This window comes from Anolis sagrei, chromosome 7 (assembly GCF_037176765.1).
Source record: "Anolis sagrei isolate rAnoSag1 chromosome 7, rAnoSag1.mat, whole genome shotgun sequence".
Lineage (NCBI taxonomy): Eukaryota > Metazoa > Chordata > Lepidosauria > Squamata > Dactyloidae > Anolis > Anolis sagrei.
The window spans coordinates 2502093-2524209 of NC_090027.1; the positions used below are offsets into that span (position 1 = coordinate 2502093).

At 45.1% G+C, this 22117-nt stretch overlaps 1 protein-coding gene across 6 annotated transcripts in view; it reads left to right on the top strand.

Annotated features, from left to right (window-relative positions):
* The window catches only part of TACC1 (transforming acidic coiled-coil containing protein 1), a 143184-nt gene that overhangs the window by 16402 nt on the left and 104665 nt on the right, over positions 1-22117 (top strand). For 2 of the 6 annotated variants that reach the window (XM_067470639.1, XM_067470642.1), the window contains exon 1: positions 18569-18974. The exons of 1 other annotated variant lie outside the window; for it this stretch is intronic. In XM_067470639.1, the coding sequence (XP_067326740.1) occupies positions 18802-18974 (173 nt within the window). In that variant the 5' untranslated portion in view covers positions 18569-18801. Of the gene's footprint in view, positions 1-7905; positions 7959-18568; positions 18975-22117 lie in introns of those variants that run through there. 3 more of the 6 variants (XM_067470640.1, XM_067470643.1, XM_067470644.1) reach the window with 2 other exon arrangements.

The window sequence follows — 22117 nt, forward strand, 5'->3', positions numbered from 1 at the left end:
AAAACAATAAATAACTCGTAAAAAAAAACAATACAGTAATAACATGGCACATTTTAAACATGAAGCAGGACCAATGTGAAAATTTAAAAGTTAAAAACTGGGAAGTTCCAAGGAGGATAGGAGAAATGTTTTAGGACAGGTAGATGTGCAGACAATTATAAATCTCTCATAAAGTGCATTGAGGACATATTGCTTAGGATTCTTTATTCTGGGAAGGCACACCGGAACATCCATGTTTTCAAGCTCCTTCTAAAGACTGCCAATGTTGGGGCCTGCCTGATGTCCTTGGGCAGGGAGTTCCAGAGTCCTGGGGCCACCACTGAGAAGGCCCTGTCTCTCGTTCCCACCAATCGCTCCTATGAAGCAGGTGAGATCGTGAGCGGGGCCTCACTAGATGAACGAAGAGATCGCGTGGGTTCGTATACAGAAATGCGGTCACAAAGGTAGATGGGTCCCAATCCGTTTAGGGCTTTGTAGGTAAGCACCTGCACCTTGAATTGGGCCCGGTAAATAAATGGCAGCCAATGGAGCTCCTTAAACAGGAGAATTGACCTCTCTCTGTAAGGAGCACCAGTTAACAGCCTGGCCGCCGCCTGCTGTACCAACTGAAATTTCCGGGCCATTTTCAAGGGCAGCTCCACGTAAAGTGCATTACAGTAGTCCAATATAGACGTGACTAAGGCATGGACCACCCTGGCCAGATCCACCTTCACGAGGTACAGTCGCAGTTGGCGCACGAGTCTAAATTGTGCAAAGGCCCTCCTGGCCACCACTGATGCCTGAGCCTCAAGCGTGAGCGATGAGTCTAAGAGGACTCCCAAACTGCGGACCTGTGGCTTCAGGGGGAGTGTAACCCCGTCCAACACAGGTTGCCACCCTATACCCCGATCAGGTTTGCGATCGACCAGGAGGACCTCTGTCTTGTTGGGATTGATCCTCAGCTTGTTCCTCCTCATCCAGATAGACACAGCGGCCAGGCACTCGTCCAGCACTTGAGGGGCCTCCTTGGAATTAGGTGGAAATGAGTAGTAGAGTTGTGTGTCATCTGCGTAGAGATGGCACCCAACTCCAAAACTCCGGATGACCTCTCCCAGCGGTTTCATGTAGATGTTAAAAAGCATGGGAGACAAAATAGAGCCTAGCTTTATAAACAAGTACCTTGGTCTCCCTATGGATGTCCAGGTCCTCAAACACTCTTTGCTTCATTCGGAAAAATGCTGCACTCGCAGAGCTCAGGTGGTGTTGTATTTCAGTGTCAATGTTGACTTTGGTGGAGAGGTGGCTGCCAAGGGAGTGGAAATGGTCCACATTATCTCATGTGACACCATTTAGCTGTATTTCTGACCTTGCAGACAGGTTGGCTGGTGACCGCTGGAAGAGCACTTTGGTGTTCTCGATGTTCAGTGACAGGCCGAACTTCTTGTATGCTTCTGCAAAGGTGTTTAGAGTAGCTGTCTTTTTCTGAATGCGCATAGACAACATTGTCATTGGCATATTGGATTCTATAACAGATGTTGTTGTAACCTTGGATTTGGCTTTCATTCTGCTGAGGTTAAACAGCTTGCCATCTGTCCGATGGATTATTTCCACTCCAGTGGGGAGCTTCCCATCAACAAGATGAAGTATCATAGCCATGAAGATGGAGAATAAGGTTGGGGCAAGAACACCTGATTCCAGCTTATACAACGACAACCAATGCTGCCTGCATTTCTGCCCTCTCCTCTAGCCTTCCTGACTTGGCACAGCCACACAGCCATATCTCAGTCACACTCAACATGTGGCCTTCTGATGATGGAAGGATGATGCTCTTCCTTGTTTGGCTCCAGATTTTCATCCGGCAAGCATTTAAAAAAGGAATTTGCAGCGCTGGGATTCTTGGCAATGACTAAGGGCTCTGTGGCAGCATCTGCTGCCCTTCTGGCCTTTGCAGTGTGAATGGCGGGGCTTTCACAGAGCTCTTCAATGTGCCAATGTGATCCAGAGCGCCCGGCATTTGTGCCTGGCAGACCCTCCCGATGAATAAGCTGTTCTCAGAATGACTTTGAAAAGGAATCTGATTGAGACATCTGCCTTATTAGCAGTAGAAAATCTGAGGATGTACATCTTCACATTCCTCCACAAATAATTCCCTCCGTTATGTTTACTTGCAGTGCAAAAATAATAATAATAATAATAATAATAATAATAATAATAATAATAATAATAGAGATTCATGCACAGACTTTGTGCTTCTGCAAATCTTTGGAGGAGGTGTTTTGTGCACAGGAGTGGTCATTTCTGCAAAAAGCAACATACTTCCTGCTCAGGAAAACACCTGTTTTGGCAGAAAAACCACCTGTGTATTTTGCGCATATCAAGACTATCAGAAATTTTGGAAGTGTCCAGCCTTTTTTGAAGAGACAGAAGGCCCATTATCTGTTACTCTACCTCAGCATTTCTCAACATGGGGGTCGGGACCCCCGGGGAGGGTCACAAATGGGTGTCAAAGGGGTCACCAAAGACCATCAGAAAACACAGTATTTTCTTTTGGTCATGGGAGTTCTGTGTGGGAAGTTTGGCCCAATTCTATCCTTGGTGGGGCTCGGCAACTACAAATCCCAAATGTCAAGGCCTATTTTCCCCAAACTCCACCAGTGTTCACATTTGGGCATATGGAATATTCGTGACAAGTTTGGTCCTGATCCATCATTGTTCGTTCCCTCTGGATGTAGGTGAACTACAACGCCAGAACTCAAGGACAATGTCCACCAGACCCTTCAAGTATGTTCTGTTGGTCATATGAGTTGTGTGTGCCAAGTTTGGTTCAAATCTATCATTGGTGGAGTTCAGAATGCTCCATCGTTGTTTAAGTCCACTGTGCTCTCTGGATGTAGGTAAACTACAATTCCAAAATTCAAGCTCAATGCCCACCAGACCCTTCCAGTATTTTCTGTTCCTCATGGGAGTTCAGTGTGCCAAGTTTGGTTCAATTCCATCATTGGTGGTGTTCAGAATGCTCCGTCATTGTTTAAGTCCACCGTGCTCTTTGGATGTAGGTGAACTACAACTCCAAAACTCAAGCTCAATGCCCAACAGACCCTTCCAGTATTTTCTGCTGGTCATATGAGTTCTGTGTGCCAAGTTTGGTTCAATTCTATCATTGGTGGAGTTCAGAATGCTCCATCGTTGCTTAAGTCCACCGTGCTCTCTGCATGTAGGTGAACTACAACTCCAAAACTCAAGCTCAATGCCCACCAAACTCTTCCAGTATTTTCTGTTGGTGATGGGAGTTCTGTGTGCCAAGTTTGGTTCAATTCCATCATTGGTGGAGTTCAGAATGCTCCATCATTGTTTAAGTCCACCATGCTCTCTGGATGTAGGTGAACTACAACTCCAAAACTCAAGCTCAATGCCCACCAAACTCTTCCAGTATTTTCTGTTGGTTATGGGAGTTCTGTATGCCAGGTTTGCTTCAATTCCATCGTTGGTGGAGTTCAAAATACTCCTTGATTGCAGGTGAACTATAAATCCCAGCAACTATAACTCCCAATTGACAAAATACCCCCCCCCCCAAACCTCCCACCAGTATTCAGGTCAGTATTCACCAGTATCAGGTATTTGTGCCAAATTTGGTGCAGTGGATGAAAATACATCCTGTAGATCATATATTTACACGATGATTCATAACAGTAGCAAAATGAGAGTTATGAAGTAGCAATGAAAATAATGTTATGTTTGGGGGTCACCACAACACGAGGAACTCTATTAAGGGGTCGCGGCATTAGGAAGGTTCAGAAACACTGCTATACTTGGCCATCTTTCCCAACTATCTGTACAAGAGAGTGATTTTTTAAATGAATATTCTCTCCATCCATATTAGGAAAATCTCAATTATGGCCAGTCTTTAGGGAAGGGGCTCCCCCAAAGCCTGAGATGAGCATCTTGCAGTACAGATGTCATACGAGGGGTATTTTTTAAGTAAGGTCCGTTTTGTTGTAGACACTAGTAGTTTGCGCACATACCGCAAGGAGCACGTGCATGCCTCGGGAACAACTGTGCTCAGTTTCCGCTCTGTAGCTCACCTGTACGGTTCTGTTCTGTGCTTTGAAAATGTTTAAGACTCTCAACTCACCCTCCGCATGTGAGGTTCGCTCAGTGATACAGTTTTTGTCAGCAAGGAACCTGCCTGCTGCAGAAATCCATTGACAGATTTGTGAAGTGTACGGTGAGACTGTGATGAGTGAAAGCAAAGTGCGTCAGTGGGTACGACAATTCAAAGATGGCCGTGACAACGTCCATGACGAGGACCGCTCCGGTCGCCCTTCTTTGATTACAGACGATTTGGTGGCTTCAGTTGAAGTGAGGATTCGTGAGAACGGGCGCTTCAACAATAACAGGTCTCTCAAACGAATTTCCCGACGTGTCGAGATCAGTGCTTTACAACATTGTTTCTGAACACCTAAAGTTTAGGAAACTGTGCTCCCGCTGGGTCCCGAAACTCCTAACAGAGGATGACGATGTGAAAACGGCAGTGAACTCTTGGCTATCGGAGCAGGCGGCAAGTTTTGATGAAGAGGGTATTTTAAAATTGGTTCAGGGGTATGATAAGTGTTTGAACAAACTTGGCAACTATGTCAAAAAATAGAGTGAAGTGTGTACTTTCTGAAAATAAATTTACTTTCTTGAAATAAACTTTCGTTGTGTACTTATGTTCAAATGGACCTTACTTAAAAAATACCCCTCGTATTTTGCCATTCACACGGCGGAATCGTGCAATATAACAGAAAAGACATTGCATATAATTCTCCATAAATTTGAGAAAATATTTTTGGATTACACTTCCCAGAATCCCCCACCAGGTCTAGTTATTTTTAAAGAAGTTTTCTCAAGCTTTGATATTAAGGTAAACACATGCTTTGCTTGGACCCCTCACTTCCCACAGTTCCTTTATTATCTGAAACAGAGAAGCGCATTGTATCCATGTCGCAGCCACATTCCACAAAAACAATAGCATGCGTATGTTCCAACTTGCCTCTTTTAGCAAGGACAGTCTATATTTTGTTTCTCCCTCTCCCTCTTTCATCCCATCCATTCCTTCTCTGCCAGTCTTTGCTTGTTGGAGTTTGAGGTGCTCTGTTTATAAGGCATTGTTGCATATTTCTGCAGCCTGGGGATGATGTGATGCAAGGTGTTATTGGCTTGAAATTATGTATTGTATTGTTTTTGGGGGTTTTTTTTTGTGTTGGCTGCTTTGGGTCTCATTTTAGAGAGATACGAGGGACGTTCTTTAAATACTTCCCTGACCCACTTCCTGTGGATGGAGAGTGATGAAACTTGGCCCAGTTCTGAGTCCTTCTCTCCATGGGTGACACAATCTAAGGACACACACTCCTCCCACCTGTTGAAGCAACTGTAACCACCTGGCTTGTAGAAGTCAACAGGTTGCTCTAAAAGCCAGGTTATGACTTCGGAAATCAGAGTCTCATCATCTGAGGAAATGCTTCCCTTTCAAAAATAACTTCCTTGTTGGAAAGAGGTGGTATTCTGAAGGTGCGAGGTCAGGTGAAGAAGGGGGATAAGGTCAAATTTCAAGACCACAGGAGCAATCTTCTTCCATTTGAGCAACTGGGGCATTGCCTTGCAGAAGGTAGACACATTTGGTGGGCATGCCACATGGTCTCTTGGTTTGGATGACCTCCCATGAGCAGTGAAGCCTAGTCTGCCCCAGGGGTCCTGGTTCCCTTTGCTAGGAAATCCACCAATCCTACTCCATGCTGGTCCCAAAATACTGTGAGCATGACCTTTCCTGCCGAGAGTTGGGTACGTGCCTTCTTTGGAGGCGGTGAGTCAGGATGCTTCCATTGCATTGACTGGACTTGAGTCTCAGGATCAGAGTGATGGACCCAGCTTTCATCCTGTGTGTTCAGTCTGTGGGAAAAGTCCTCCTGGCTTCCATGGCACATCATTGTCAAGAGAGCCTGAGCGCATTCAACTAGTTCCTGCTTCTGGAAAGGTGTGAGCAGCCGGGGGACCCAGCGAGCGGATATCTTATGCATGAGAAGATGGTCTTGGGTGATTGTTTCCTTGGATCCCACACTCATCTTGACATTTTGGGCTAGGTGGCAAATGGTTATGCAGCAATGTTCCAAAATGGTGACCTCCGCTTGCTGGATGATGTGTTCATCAATAGCAGAGTGGGGTTGCCCTGGAATTGGAGCTGTTTGCACCTAAGTTTGACCACATTTGAATTGACAATGCCAGTTTTTGACTTTATCCTATGATGGGGAACCATCATCATCAACCTCTTTCATCTCCTCCAACGTCTCCTTTGGTGTGCGGCCTTTCAAGTCAAGGAACGGAAGGACCACTCTGCATTCCCCTAGGTCCATTATCAAATCTCACTCCACTTCAGCCCCTGTCACGTCAAGACCATTATCAGTTCTGAGTTGTAAATTGGCACGTAACCTATAGAGACGTATGTCATTACACATGTGCAGTTTCAGCATCCTGTGATAAACAGAAGTGGGTCAGGGGAAATCTTTCATGAATGCCCCTTGTATAGTGAGATAGTGTAGTAGTAGTAGTAGTAGTAGTAGTAGTAGTAGTAGTAGTAGTAATACTGTCCTAGACCAGTGGTTCTCAGCCTTCCCAATGCCGTGACCCCTAAATGCAGTTCCTCATGTTGTGGTGACCCCCAACCATAAAATTATTTTTTCTTGCTACTGTTATAAATCAGAATGTAAATATCTGATATGCAGGATGTATTCTCATTCACTGGATCAAATTGGGCACAAATACCCAATACCCTCAAATTTGAATACTGTTGGGGTTGGAGAATTGGTTTTGTCATTTCGGAGTTGGGGTTGCTGGGGTTTATAGTTAACCTATAACCAAAGAGCATTCTGAACCCCACCAACGATGGAATTGAGCCAAACTTAGCACACAGAACTCCCATGACCAACAGAAAATACTGGAAGGGTTTGGTGGGCACTGACCTTGAGTTTTGGAGTTGTAGTTCACCTACATCCAGAGAGCACTCTGGACTCAAGCAAGGATGGATCTGGACCAAACTTGGCACAGATATTCAATATGCTCAAATGTGAACACTGGTGGAGTTTAGGAAAAATAGACCTTGACTGTATTGTCGAAGGCTTTCATGGCTGGAATCACTGGGTTGTTGTAGGTTTTTTCGGGCTATATCATCACATTCTAGAGGCATTCTCTCCTGATGTTTTGCCTGCATCTATGGCAAGCATCCTCAGAGGTAGTGAGGTCTGACCTCACTACCTCTGAGGATGCTTGCCATAGATGCAGGCAAAACATCAGGAGAGAATGCCTCTAGAACATGGCCATATAGCCCGAAAAAACGTACAATAGACCTTGACATTTGGGAGTTGTAGTTGCTGGGACTTATAGTTCACCTATAGTCAAAGAACATTCTGAATCCATTCTAATAGAATGGAACCCCCCATCACCAACAGACAATACTGTGTTTTCTGATGGTCTTTGGTGACCCCGCTGACACCCCTTCGTGACCCCCCCCAGGGGTCCCGACCCCCAAGTTGAGAAACACTGTCCTAGACACTTGGGAAGTGTCAGATGTGTGATCCAATACAACAGCCAGCAGAGTGATTGCTGTGGACTCATCTTGTTGTGTTTCAAATGATGATGATGATGATGATGATGATGATGATTATGCGAGGTGTGTTCCCTATAATGATGGCTATAAGAGTTGCAATCCAATGTATTTATTGTGCATCAGGTTGGAAGAACTGAAGTGCCTGCCTTCCATCTCCCTGCCAGCCAAAAGGATGGGAATTTGGGAGTTATAGTCTAACATTGGGAGGGCAGTAGGTTGAAGAGTCTATTCTGTTGTCTTCCAAATGTTGCTGGACTACAACTCCTACCGATCCTGACCGTTGGTTGTGCTGTCTGGGGATGATGGGTCTGAAAATCCTGGAGCATCTCGAAGGGAACAGGTATTTGATGGGCAATATATCACAATAATAATATCATATTTTTCCTTCTGGGATGGATGACTAGGCCAGTGGCTCTCAAACTTTAGTTCTCTAGGAGTTTTGACTACAATTCGCAGCATGGACACTGGTTAGAACAGGCATGGGGAAACTTCGGCCCTCCAGATATTTAGGATTTTAAGTCCCACAATAATTCCTGGTAGGCTGCTAGGAATTGTGGGAGTTGAAGTCCAAAACACCTGGAGGGTCCAAGTTTGCCCATGCCTAGGTTAGAGTTTCCTTCTTGAATTACTTTGCCCAGAACTGGACACAGGGTTATTCCAAGTGAGATCTGAACAAAGCACAATGAAGCGAGACCAGGTCTTTCCTTAGAAAGCTCCAGCATAGAATCATGTTGGTGTTTTGAGCTGCTGCATCACAGCGTTGGCTCATGCTCAGCTTGTGGTTTACTAAGACTCCTAAACTTCTTTCATATTCTGGGAGCTGAAATCCAAACACTTTCCAAAAAAAGGCTCTACTATGTGCCCAGGATTCCAGGGTCAGCATCTTTACGTAGTATCTCTGGACTTTGTGCGCCAGCTGCGCCCATACCTTGGAAACTCTGACTTGGCCACGGTAGTACATGCTCTGATTACATCCCGTATAGACTACTGCAACCCTCTCTACGTGGGGTTGCGTTTGAAGACAGTCCGGAAGCTTCAATTAGTCCAACTAACGGCAGCCAGATTGCTAACAGGAGCAGCTCTCAGGGAGCATACAACCCCCCTGTTGCGCCAGCTCCACTGGCTGCCAGTTTGCTACCGGGCACAATTCAAAGTGCTGGATTTAGCCTATAAAGCCCTTAATGGTTCTGGCCCAACTTACTGTCCGAACGGATCTCCTCCTATGAACCAGCTAGGACATTAAGATCGTCTGGGGAGGCCCTGCTCTCGGTCCCGCCTGCATCACAAGTACGGTTGGCGGGGACGAGAGACAGGGCCTTCTCAGTGGTGGCCCCTCGGCTATGGAGCACCCTCCCTAGAGAAATTAGATCTGCTCCCTCCCTCATAATGTTTCAGAAGCAAGTTAAAACATGACTTTTTGAGCAAGCGTTCACAAATACAGAGTAATGGATATAGATAACTGATATAGGAAATCTGACGATTTGACGATGGAACTGGACAATGCTTGACAATAAGGAGACGCTAATTATGTTGTTTTTACTGTTTGTTGTGTTTTAAGTTGCTTTAATGTCTAATTTGTACTATGATATTATGTATACCGTTTTGTTGGAAACCGCCTTGAGTCGCCGATAGGCTGAGAAAGGCGGTATACAAATGCAGTAAATAAATAAAATAAAATGAATTTAGAACCCCAATGTCTACACTAAACGCCCTTAAACTTCACCTGATATTTTCCTGACTTCCTTCCAGTGGTGCTTTGAAACCTTGACTCATAGAACTATTTCTGTTTTGTGGCTTTTTGATGTGCTGTATGGCTACCTTTGGGTGTTTTCCAGATATTTTGGATGGAAAAGATGCCGTTTCCCCTTGCTTCCTCCTACCAGCCTTTCAGGCTAATCCTGAACGGAGTTATTTCTTGAAAGTGCCTTGGGCTGTTTTTGCTTCGTCTTATCCTAGGCTTGTTTACATTCTTGGTTCTGGTGCCACTCCCACACGATGAAGCCACGCACTTCCTTCCTTCCTTCGCCTTGCCCTGTGTTTGTGTGTGTTGGCGTGCTTTGTGTCTTTCCTAGGACTGGCTCTACACTGTGAATACTGAGGGAAGCCCTGCAGATAGCTAGTTTGTAGGCTTGGGCAATCCATGGTTCTAAATGGTTCTAAAGTACTTACAAAACTAAAGTTCTGGTGGTGAAAATTTCAGAACTCTAACAAAACTCTCAAAATTTCATAATAAATGGCAGATCTTAATTGGTTCTGTCATTAAAATCACCAATAATGAAATAATAATTAGATTTTGAAAGTTTTGCTAGAGTTCTGAAATTTTCACCACCAGAACTTTAGTTTTGTAAGTACTTTAGAACCATTTAGAACCATGCATTGCCCAAGCCTACCAGTTTGATATTTATCAGGAGGGGGAGACATATACAAGGGATCCGTGGATACTGGGGGAAACCCTGCAGATGGGTGCCTCGGTATCCGCGGGGGAGATTAGAGTTGACGCAGGGGTATTGGGGCAAAGGTGAAGTGAATGCAGGGAAAATGGGAAGTTTTGCTCCCAGGGCTGTGAAGGCCAGGAGGAAAAGGACTCAAAAAGGCTAAAGAAGATACAAAGAGGCAGAAATAGAGGATAACTATGTTTATCAAGGTTTGGAAACAAAATAACTAGCAAAAAAAGGGGAAGTTGCACTCAAAAAGTATCCCAGGCACTGGTAGCTAGTAGGCTTGGGCGATCCAGTTCGTTAATTTCGTTATTCGTTATTGATTCGTATTTAAATTAGCTTACGATCCAATATCAAGCCATGCAGGAATAGTGTGAGGAGTAAATAAGAATCAAAACAATTTTTTCCAATTTTCGTAATTATTTTGTAATTATTTCGTAATTATTTTCGTATGTCTGGTGCATTGTATTGTATATTATATTATATTATATTATAATATTATATATTATATTACTATATTATTATTATATTATATTATAATTGTATATTATAATATAATATAATATAATATTATAATATATAATATATAATATAATATATAATAATAATATAATAAATTATTATATTATATATATATATATTATTTTAATAATATATAATATAGTAATATAATAATATAATATAATATTATAATATAATATACAACAATATAATAATATAATATAATAATATTATAATATAATATATAATATAATAAATTATATATATATATATATATATAATTTTAGTAATATATAATATAATAATAATATAATATAATAATATTATGATATAATATACAACAATATAATATAATAATATAATTATAATATAATATAATATAGTTGTTGTTTGTTTTATCACACCAACAATCAACAACAGAGGGAGAGGGAAGCTTCAGAAGTTCCCCTTGTCCCATTTGGAGGTTTTTTTAGCATATTGCTCAATTGCGTCCGCCATTAACGAATCGATTCATAATTTACTAAATTTTAGAAATTTCGAAATTTCGAAATCTTAAATTTTAGAAGTCCTCAGAATTTCGAAACGCTAGCGCACCCTGGAAACAAAACGAGTTTAGAACCAATTTTTTTCTTGATCGCCCAAGCCTAGTAGCTAGCTGCTGCTGGGCTACTTCATGTATCCATAATACCAATTTATGGAACTTCAGGTTCCCACTATTTGTGGAACTATTGTCCTCCCAACCTTCCTATATGCCTATGAAACGTGGACTGTCTACAGATGTCACACTCAACTTCTGGAACGATTCCATCAGTGTTGCCTCTGAAAAATCCTGCAAATCTCTTGGGAAGACAGGCGGGGAAATGTCAGCGTGCTGGAAGAAGCAAAGACCACCAGCAATGAAGTGATGCTCCTCCACCATCAACTCCGTTGGACCGGCCATGTTGTCTGGATGCCCAAAGATCACAGTCTTGCAAAGCAGTTGCTCTACTCCAAACTCAAGTATGGAAAACAGAATGTTGGTGGGCAGGAAAAGAGATTCAAAGATGGGCTCAAAGCCAACCTTAAAAACTGTGGCATAGACACCGAGAACTGGGAAGCCCTGGCCCTTGAGCGCTCCAGCTGGAGGTCAGCTGTGGCCAGCAGTGCTGTAGAATTTGAAGAGGCACGAATGGAGGGCAAAAGACAGAAACGTGCCAAGAGGAAGGAACGTCAAGCCAACCCTAACCGGACTGCCTTTCATCTGGAAACCAATGCCCTCACTGCGGGAACACCTCAGCAAGTGAGAGTCCAAAAGTGGCAGGCAAAAACCCAGAACCTCAATCAATGGCTGGTACTGAATGACGACCCCCCTGGGCATACAGAAAACTGGGCAACTTGGAAGGTGCTGAACAGACTGTACTCTGGCACCACGAGATACAGAGCCAACCTCAAGAAATGGGGCTACAAAGTGGAATCCACGACATGCGAGTGCGGAGAAGAACAAACCACTGACCACCTGCTGCAATGCACCCTGAGCCCTGCCACATGCACCAGGGAGGACCTTCTTGCGGCAACACCAGAGGCACTCCAAGTGGCCAGATACTGCTCAAAGGACATTTAATCAACCACCAAGTTTGCATGCTTTGTGCTTTTTTATATATATATTTGTTTGTTTTGTTATGTTAGAAATTTAAGGGAAGTAGCAGCCAATAGTGAAAGGATCAAGGCAGAGACATCTCCAGCTCATCCTTTGTTTGGGTATCAGCCAGCACATCAACGACTTAAATCAAGAAATAGTTTTCTAAGATCTACAGAGACACTCGCTGGAACACCTCAGCAAGTGAGAGTCCAAAAGTGGCAGGCTCAAACCCAGAACCTCAATCAATTGCTGATACCGAATGAGAGACCCTCCTGGGCACACAGAAAACTGGGCGACTTGGAAGGCGCTGAACAGACTGTGCTCTGGCACCACGAGATGCAGAGCCAACCTTCAGAAATGGGGCCACAAAGTGGAATCCACGACATGCGAGTGCGGAGAGGAGCAAACCACTGACCACCTGCTGCAATGCAACCTGAGCCCTGCCACATGCACAAGGGAGGACCTCCTTGCGGCAACACTAGAAGCACTCCAAGTGGCCAGATACTGGTCAAAGGACATTTAATCAACTACCAAGCTTGCAAACATTGTGTTTTTTAGGTTGTTGTGGGTTTTTTCGGGCTATAGAGCCATGTTCTAGAGGCATTTCTCCTGACGTTTCGCCTGCATCTATGGCAAGCATCCTCAGAGGTTGTGTTTTTTGTTTGTTTGTTTGTTTTTAATGCAATACAACTGTTTGGTTCGCTCCTGACACGATAAATAAATACTGCGGGAGAACATGCAGGTCAAGAATCGGGCTCCAGATTCACCTACATACCCACTGCCAGGACACCGCACTTGGAGGACAATCTTACTCGGACAACGAGGGATCACCTAAGTAAGTAGGAATATGAGTTTCCAACCGACCTCACAACCTCTGAGAATGCCTACCATAGATGTGGTTGAAATGTCAGGAGAGAATACATCTAGAACATGGCCAGACAGCCTGGAAAACCTACAACAACCCACTAAGCCCTGAAGTTTTTTCCCCCCATGGATGGGCAGTCTTCCCAGTTTCTGCCCTACTTTTATATCTTTCCCCGGAACAAATGTTAGCGAAAGGAGGCCAAGCCCTAAGTAACCGTTTTGTAGGGCTGGGCGGTTTCGTTTCGTTAATTCGTAATTCGTTAAAAATTCGTTGTTTTTTTTGTTAACGAAGCGATAACGAACCATTCTGGAGCAACTTAAAAACAAAACGAATTTTTCCATTCGTTTCGTAAATGCTTCGTATTTCGTTATGTATTCGTTTCGTTATTGGTTTGAGGTCGTTTCGTTATTATTTCCGCATGTCTGGGGCAAGTTTTATAGTTGTTTTTTGTTTAATTAGTGAAAAAAATTATAATATCACACCAACAGTCAACAACAGAGGGAGAGGGAAGCTTCAGAAGTTTTTTTAGCGTATTGCGCGATCGCGGCCGCCATTAACGAATCGATTCGTTATTGTTTCGTTATTGTTTTGTAATTTTTTTACCATTTACGAAATTTCGTAAATATCGAACTTTTTAAAGGAAAATTTCAGAATTCTTTTAAATATCGAAACGCAAAAAACCCCAAAAAACGAATCGATTTTAGAAACAAATTTTTCCGTTGTTACCCAGCATTTTGTGCAAGACGCTGGCATTTTCTCTCCCTTGCGATGCCGCGAATGAGGGCAAGACCTTGGCTGTTCAGAGCGGGTGAAGCAAATGAAGATGTCAGCCGAGTATCATCCCCATTGCGCTGTGACAAAGCGGAGACTTGGGGGGAGAAACGCAATGCGAGAGCCCTCGTCGTGCAAATATAATTGATAGAAATCCATCAGATATGCCGAAGACGTCCTCTGTGCTGGACGACGAGAGAGACGCCATTGTGCCAACATACTGTATATACTTGAGTATAAGCCTAGTTTTTCAGCCCCCTTTTTAGGCTGAAAAATCTCCCCGCAGCTTATGTTCGAATCAAAGTTATTTATTATTTTACTCTGTTATTAGTATTATTTTTATTACAGTTACTAGCTGTACCCACCACGACACACGTTGCTGTGGCCAACCTTCCCTCGCTCTTTCTCTCCTTCTTTCCCTTCTTTCTTCGCTCTCTCTTTCCTTCCCTTTTCTTCTTTCCTTCTCTCCTTCCTTCCTCCTCTATCTCTTTCCTTCCCCCTTTTTCTTTTCCTTCCCTTTCTCTCCTTGCTTCCTTCTCTACCTCTTTTTTTCCTTCCTTCACTTTTTGCTTCCATCCTTCCGTCTTTCCTTCCCTCTTTCTCTCCTTCTTTTCCTTCTTTCTTCACTCTCTTTCCTTCCCTTTTCTTCTTTCCTTCTCTCCTTCCTTCCTCCTCTATCTCTTTCCTTCCCCCTTTTTCTTTTCCTTCCCTTTCTCTCCTTGCTTCCTTCTCTACCTCTTTTTTTCCTTCCTTCACTTTTTGCTTCCATCCTTCCGTCTTTCCTTCCCTCTTTCTCTCCTTCTTTTCCTTCTTTCTTCACTCTCTTTCCTTCCCTTTTCTTCTTTCCTTCTCTCCTTCCTTCCTCCTCTATCTCTTTCCTTCCCCCTTTTTCTTTTCCTTCCCTTTCTCTCCTTGCTTCCTTCTCTACCTCTTTTTTTCCTTCCTTCACTTTTTGCTTCCATCCTTCCGTCTTTCCTTCCCTCTTTCTCTCCTTCTTTTCCTTCTTTCTTCACTCTCTTTCCTTCCCTTTTCTTCTTTCCTTCTCTCCTTCCTTCCTCCTCTATCTCTTTCCTTCCCCCTTTTTCTTTTCCTTCCCTTTCTCTCCTTGCTTCCTTCTCTACCTCTTTTTTTCCTTCCTTCACTTTTTGCTTCCATCCTTCCATCTTTCCTTCCCTCTTTCTCTCCTTCTTTTCCTTCTTTCTTCACTCTCTTTCCTTCCCTTTTCTTCTTTCCTTCTCTCCTTCCTTCCTCTATCTCTTTCCTTCCCCCTTTTTCTTTTCCTTCCCTTTCTCTCCTTGCTTCCTTCTCTACCTCTTTTTTTCCTTTCTTCGCTTTTTGCTTCCATCCTTCCTTCTGTCTTTCCTTCCCTCCCTCTTTCTCTCCTTTCTCTCCTTTCTTCGCTCTCTCTTTCCTCCCCTTTTCTTCTTTCCTTCTCTCCTTCCTTCTCTATCTCTTTCCTTCCTTCCTTCCTTCCTTCCTTCACTTTTTGCTTCCATCCTGTCTTTCCTTCTTTCCTTCCCTCCCTCCCTCTTTCTCTCCTTTCTTTTCTTTCTTCGCTCTCTTTCCTCCCCTTTTCTTCTTTCCTTCTCTCCTTCCTTCCTTCTCTACCTCTTTCCTTCCCCCTTTTTCTTTTCCTTCCCTTTCTCTCCTTGCTTCCTTCTCTATCTCTTTTCTTCCTTCCTTCGCTTTTTGCTTCCATCCTTCCATCTTTCCTTCCCTCCCTCTCTTCTTCTTTCCCTTCTTTCTTCGCTCTCTCTTTCCTTCCTTTTTCTTCTTTCCTTCTCTCCTTCCTTCCTCCTCTATCTCTTTCCTTCCCCCTTTTTTCTTTTCCTTCCCTTTCTCTCCTTGCTTCTCTACCTGTTTCCTTCCTTCCTTCGCTTTTTGCTTCCATCCTTCCTTCTGTCTTTCCTTCTTCCCTCCCTCTTTCTCTCCTTGCTTCTCTACCTCTTTCCTTCCTTCCTTTGCTTTTTGCTTCCAGACCCAGACCTTGTGAAACTACAACTCCCATGACTCCATAGTTGTTATAGTGGTGTCTTTTAATGTAGATAATCTCCCAATGTTTGCATGGCTCCATGCTATGGGAGCTGTAGTTTGTCGAGGCTCGAGCAATAATTAGCAAAGAAGAGACCCCCTAGACCTTGTCAAACTACAACTCCCAGGATTTCATAGCAATTGCTGTGGCGTGTAGATATACCCTATATTTGCATGGCTCAGTGCTATGGAATCCTGGGAGCTATAGTGGTGGCAAAGAAGACTCCAGTCCATGTGAAACTACAACTCCCAGGATGCCAGAGAAGTTACAGTGATATCCTTCAATGTAGATAAACTCCCAATAGTTGCATGGCTCCATGCTATGGGAGTTGTAGTTTGTCGAGGCTCCAACACTAATTAGCAAAGAAGACCTGCCTAGACCTTGTCAAACTACAACTCCCAGGATTTCATAGCAGTTGCGGCAGTGTGTAGAGACACCCTATATTTGCATGGCTCAGTGCTATGGAATCCTGGGAGCTATAGTGGTGGCAAAGAAGACTCCAGACCTTGTGAAACTACAACTCCCATAGTTGTTATAGTGGTGTCTTTCAATGTAAATAAACTCCAAATGCTTGCATGGCTCCATGCTATGGGAGCTGTAGTTTGTCGAGGCTCCAGTACTTATTAGCAAAGAAGACCCACCAGACCTTGTGAAACTGCAACTCCCAGGATGCCATAGAAGTTATAGTGATATCCTTCAATGTAGGTAGATTCCCAATGTTTGCATGGCTCCATGCTATGGGAGCTGTAGTTTGTCGAGGCTCCAGCACTAATTAGCAAAGAAGACCCACCATACCATGTCAAACTACAACTCCCAGGATTTCATAGCAGTCGTGGTGGTGTGTAGAGACACCCTATATTTGCATGGCTCAGTGCTATGTTTGCAAAGAAGACTCCAGACCTTGTGAAACTACAACTCCCAGGATGCTAGAGAAGTTACAGTGGTATCCTTCAATGTAGATAAGATTCCCAATATTTCCATGGCTCCATGCTATGGGAGCTGTAGTTTGTCGAGGCTCGGGCACTAATTAGCAAAGACCCCCCCAGACCTTGTGAAACGACAACTCCCAGGATTTCATAGCAGTTGCGGTGGTCTGTAGATATACCCTATATTTGCATGGCTCAGTGCTATGGAATCCTGGGAGCTATAGTGTTTGCAAGGAGGACCCACCAGACCTTGTGAAACTACAACTCCCAGGATTTCATAGCAGTTGCGGTGGTGTGTAGATACACCCTATATTTGCATGGCTCAGTGCTATGGAATCCTGGGAGCTATAGTGTTTGCAAGGAGGACCCACCAGACCTTGTGAAACTACAACTCCCAGGATTTCATAGAAGTCACTGTGGTGTGTAGATACACCCTATATTTGCATGGCTCAGTGCTATGGAATCCTGGGAGCTATAGTGTTTGCAAGGAGGACCCACCAGACCTTGTGAAACTACAACTCCCAGGATTTCATAGAAGTCACTGTGGTGTGTAGATACACCCTATATTTGCATGGCTCAGTGCAATGGAATCCTGGGAGCTATAGTGTTTGCAAGGAGGACCCACCAGACCTTGTGAAACTACAACTCCCAGGATTTCATAGAAGTTACTGTGGTGTGTAGATACACCCTATATTTGCATGGCTCAGTGCTATGGAATCCTGGGAGCTATAGTGTTTGCAAGGAGGACCCACCAGACCGTGTGAAACTACAACTCCCAGGATTTCATAGAAGTTACTGTGGTGTGTAGATACACCCTATATTTGCATGGCTCAGTGCTATGGAATCCTGGGAGCTATAGTGTTTGCAAGGAGGACCCACCAGACCTTGTGAAACTACAACTCCCAGGATTTCATAGCAGTTGCGGTGGTGTGTAGATACACCCTCTATTTGCATGGCTCAGTGCAATGGAATCCTGGGAGCTATAGTGTTTGCAAGGAGGACCCACCAGACCTTGTGAAACTACAACTCCCAGGATTTCATAGAAGTTACTGTGGTGTGTAGTTACACCCTATATTTGCATGGCTCAGTGCTATGGAATCCTGGGAGCTATAGTGTTTGCAAGGAGGACCCACCAGACCTTGTGAAACTACAACTCCCAGGATTTCATAGAAGTCACTGTGGTGTGTAGATACACCCTATATTTGCATGGCTCAGTGCTATGGAATCCTGGGAGCTATAGTGTTTGCAAGGAGGACCCACCAGACCTTGTGAAACTACAACTCCCAGGATTTCATAGAAGTTACTGTGGTGTGTAGATACACCCTATATTTGCATGGCTCAGTGCTATGGAATCCCGGGAGCTATAGTGTTTGCAAGGAGGACCCACCAGACCTTGTGAAACTACAACTCCCAGGATTTCATAGAAGTTACTGTGGTGTGTAGATACACCCTGTATTTGCATGGCTCAGTGCTATGGAATCCTGGGAGCTATAGTGTTTGCAAGGAGGACCCACCAGACCTTGTGAAACTACAACTCCCAGGACTCCATACCCCAGAGCCATGCAATTAGAAGGTGTATTTCCATTGAAGAATGGCAGTTCCAGTAGCGTGGAAGTCCATTCCTGCCAGGGTGTCAAATGCAGCCTGGGAGTGAGTCACGTGTCGGGGGGCCACCTCACGTCTGAAGGGGGCCCCTCCCTCCCGGCCAATCAGGGCCTGCCTTTCCTCTCTGCTCCGGGGCGGGAGGGGGGGGGAGCGTTTTGACGCAGCGGGCCCCGCCCCCGCTGCCTGGCTGCTTGCACGCGTTGGGCGACGTAACGTGTGAATGCGGGCTGGGCGGGCGAAAGGCGGGTTCGGAGGAGGCGGGACCGAGGCAGGCCGGCTCCTTGGGCATCCGTCAGAGGGTCCCTGCCTGTCTTGCCTTGCGAGGCGGAGTCAGAGGAGGAGGAGGAGGAGGAGGAGGAGGAAGGATGGCGCTGGGCTGAACCACATCCGCGCCGGATCCGCTCCATTTTGACGCCGTGTGGCCCCGATGGCGTTCAGCGCCTCCTGGCAGCTCCTCTCGCCGGTCCAGTGGGCCAAGTGGACCTGGTCCGCCGTCCGAGGAGGAGGGGGGGCCGCAGGGGGAGGGGGGTCCGGACCCGAGGAAGAGGAGGAAGAGGAAGAAGAAGAGGCTCAAGGAGAGACCCGCTCGCTCAGCCTCAGGCAAGTCCCGCGTCAGCGCGCTCACACGTGACGCGTGTACACTCGCGTGTCAGCCAAGGAGGGGGAGGAGAGGCGCGCTCACACGTGACGCGTGTACACTCGCGTGTCAGCCAAGGAGGAGGAGGAGAGTGCGCTCACACGTGACGCGTGCACACTCGCGTGTCAGCCAAGGAGGGGGAGGAGAGCACGCTCACACGTGACGCGTGTCAGCCAAGGAAGAGGAGGAGGGCGCGCTCACACGTGACTCATGCACACTCGCGTGTCAGCCAAGGAGGGGGAGGAGAGCACGCTCACACGTGACGCGTGTACACTCGCGTGTCAGCCAAGGAGGAGGAGGAGAGTGCGCTCACACGTGACGCGTGTACACTCGCGTGTCAGCCGAGGAGGAGGAGGAGAGCGCGCTCACACGTGACGCGTGCACACTCGCGTGTCAGCCAAGGAGGAGGAGGAGAGAGCGCTCACACATGACGCGTGTATACTCGCGTGTCAGCCAAGGGAGGGGGAGGAGAGAGCGCTCACACGTGACGTGTGTACACTCGCGTGTCAGTCATGGAGGGGGAGGAGAGCATGCTCACACGTGACACGTGTACACTCGCGTGTCAGCCAAGGAGGAGGAGGAGAGTGCGCTCACACGTGACGCGTGTACACTCACGTGTCAGCCAAGGAGGAGGAGGAGAGCGCACTCACACATGACGCGTGCACACTCACATGTCAGCCAAGGAGGGGGAGGAGAGCATGCTCACACGTGACACGTGTACACTCGCGTGTCAGCCAAGGAGGAGGAAGAGAGTGCGCTCACACGTGACGCGTGTACACTCACGTGTCAGCCAAGGAGGAGGAGGAGAGCGCGCTCACACGTGACGCGTGTACACTCGCGTGACAGCCAAGGAGGAGGAGGAGAGCGCGCTCACACGTGATGCGTGTACACTCACGTGTCAGCCAAGGAGGAGGAGGAGAGCACGCTCACACATGACACGTGTACACTCATATGTCAGACAAGGAGGAGGAGGACAGCGAGCTCACACATGACGCATGTACACTCGCGTGTCAGCCAAGGAGGAGGAGGAGGGCACGCTCACACATGACGTGTGTACACTTACGTGTCAGCTGAGGAGGGGGAGGAGAACGCGCTCACACGTGACACGTGTACACTCGCGTGTCAGCCAAGGAGGGGGAGGAGAGGCGCACTCACATGTGACACATGTACACTCGCGTGTCAGCCAAGGAGGAGGAGGAGAACGCGCTCATACGTGATGTGTGTACACTCGCGTGTCAGCCAAAGAGGAGGAGAGCGCGCTCACACGTGACGCGTGTACACTCGCGTGTCAGTCGAAGAGGAGGAACAACAACAACATCCTAATGGGTGTGCTCCAGCTTGCAAGCAGGCTCAAGGCGCATCCCTATACCGGAGAATGGATGGGCTCCTCTGGAATGCTATTTGGTCCTTGGGAGTTGTAGTTTAGTGAGAGGCTGGGTGCAGAAGGAATGCTCCTTTGGGGTCCCCCTTGGGTGCATCTCCATTGAGTTTTTCAGGAGAGATTGGGGGCATCTCCATAGGAGAATAAATGCAGCTAGACTCAACTTGCATTGCCCTGGCTCAGTACTATGTGAGTTGTAGTTTTTTGAGGAGGTATTGTGTGTGTCTTCAATGCTATATGAGCCTGACAGTTGTAGTTTTGGGAGGTATTGTGTGCATCTCCATTGGAGAATGAATTCAGTTTGATCCCCCTTTGAAATTACCCTGGCTCAATGCTATGGGAGTTGTAGTTTTGGGAGGTATTGTGTGTGTTCAATGCCATTTGATCCCAGAAGTTCTAGTTTGGGGAGGTATTGTGTGCATATCCATTGGAGAATCAATGCAGATCGACTCTACTTGAATTGTCTTGGCTCAATGCTGTGGGAGTTGTAGTTTGGGAGGTATTGTGTGTGTCTTCAATGCTATTTGAGCCTGACAGTTGTAGTTTTGGGGGGTATTGTGTGCATCTCCATTGGAGAATGAACTCAGTTTAATCCCCCTTTAAACTGCCCTGGGTCAGTGGTATGGGAGTTGTAGTTTTTTGGGAGGTATTGTGTGTCTCTTCAATGCTATTTGAGCCTGACAGTTGTAGTTTTGGGAGGTATTGTGTGCATCTCCTTTGGAGAATGAACTCAGTTTAATCCCCCTTTAAACTGCCCTGGCTCAATACTATGGGAGTTGTAGTTTTGGGAGGTATTTGTGCATCTGCATTGGAGAATGAATGCCGATCGACTACACTTGAATTATCCTGGTTCAATGCTATGGCAGTTGTAGTTTGGGGAAGTATTGTTTATATCTCTACTATAGAATGAATTCAGTTCAATGCTCCATTGAATAGCCTTGGCTCAATGCTATGGGATATGGGAGTTGTAGTTTAATGAGAAATTGAGTGCATCTCCATTGTAGAATGAATTATTATTATTATTATGTTTATTTATTATAATAATAATTCATTCTATAATGGAGATGCACACAATCACACATTAAACTACAACTCCCATAATCACATAGCATTAAGGCCTGCTGCTCCTGGGAGTTGTAGTTTAATGAGTTTGGGGAGGTATTGTGTGCAACTCCATTGGAGAATGAATGCGGCTTGACTCCATTTGAACTGCACTGACTCAGTGCTATGTGATCCTGGGAGTTGTAGTTTACTGAGAGGTTGGGTGCATCTCCATTGTAGAATGAATTATTATTATTATTATTATTAATGATAATAATGATAATAATTCATTCTACAATGGGGATGCACCCAACCTCTCATTAATAATAATAATAATAATAATAATAATAATAATAATAATAATAATAATTCATCCTACAATGGAGATGCACCCAACCTCTCATTATTTATAATAATAATAATAATAATAATAATAATAATAATAATTCATTCTACAATGGAGATGCACCCAACCTCTCATTATTTATAATAATAATAATAATAATAATAATAATTCATTCTACAATGGAGATGCACCCAAACTCTAATTATTTGTAATAATAATACTAATACTAATTCATTCTACAATGAAGATGCACCCAACCTCTCATTAATAATAATAATAATAATAATAATAATAATAACAACAACAATAATTCGTTCTACAATGGAGATGCACACAAC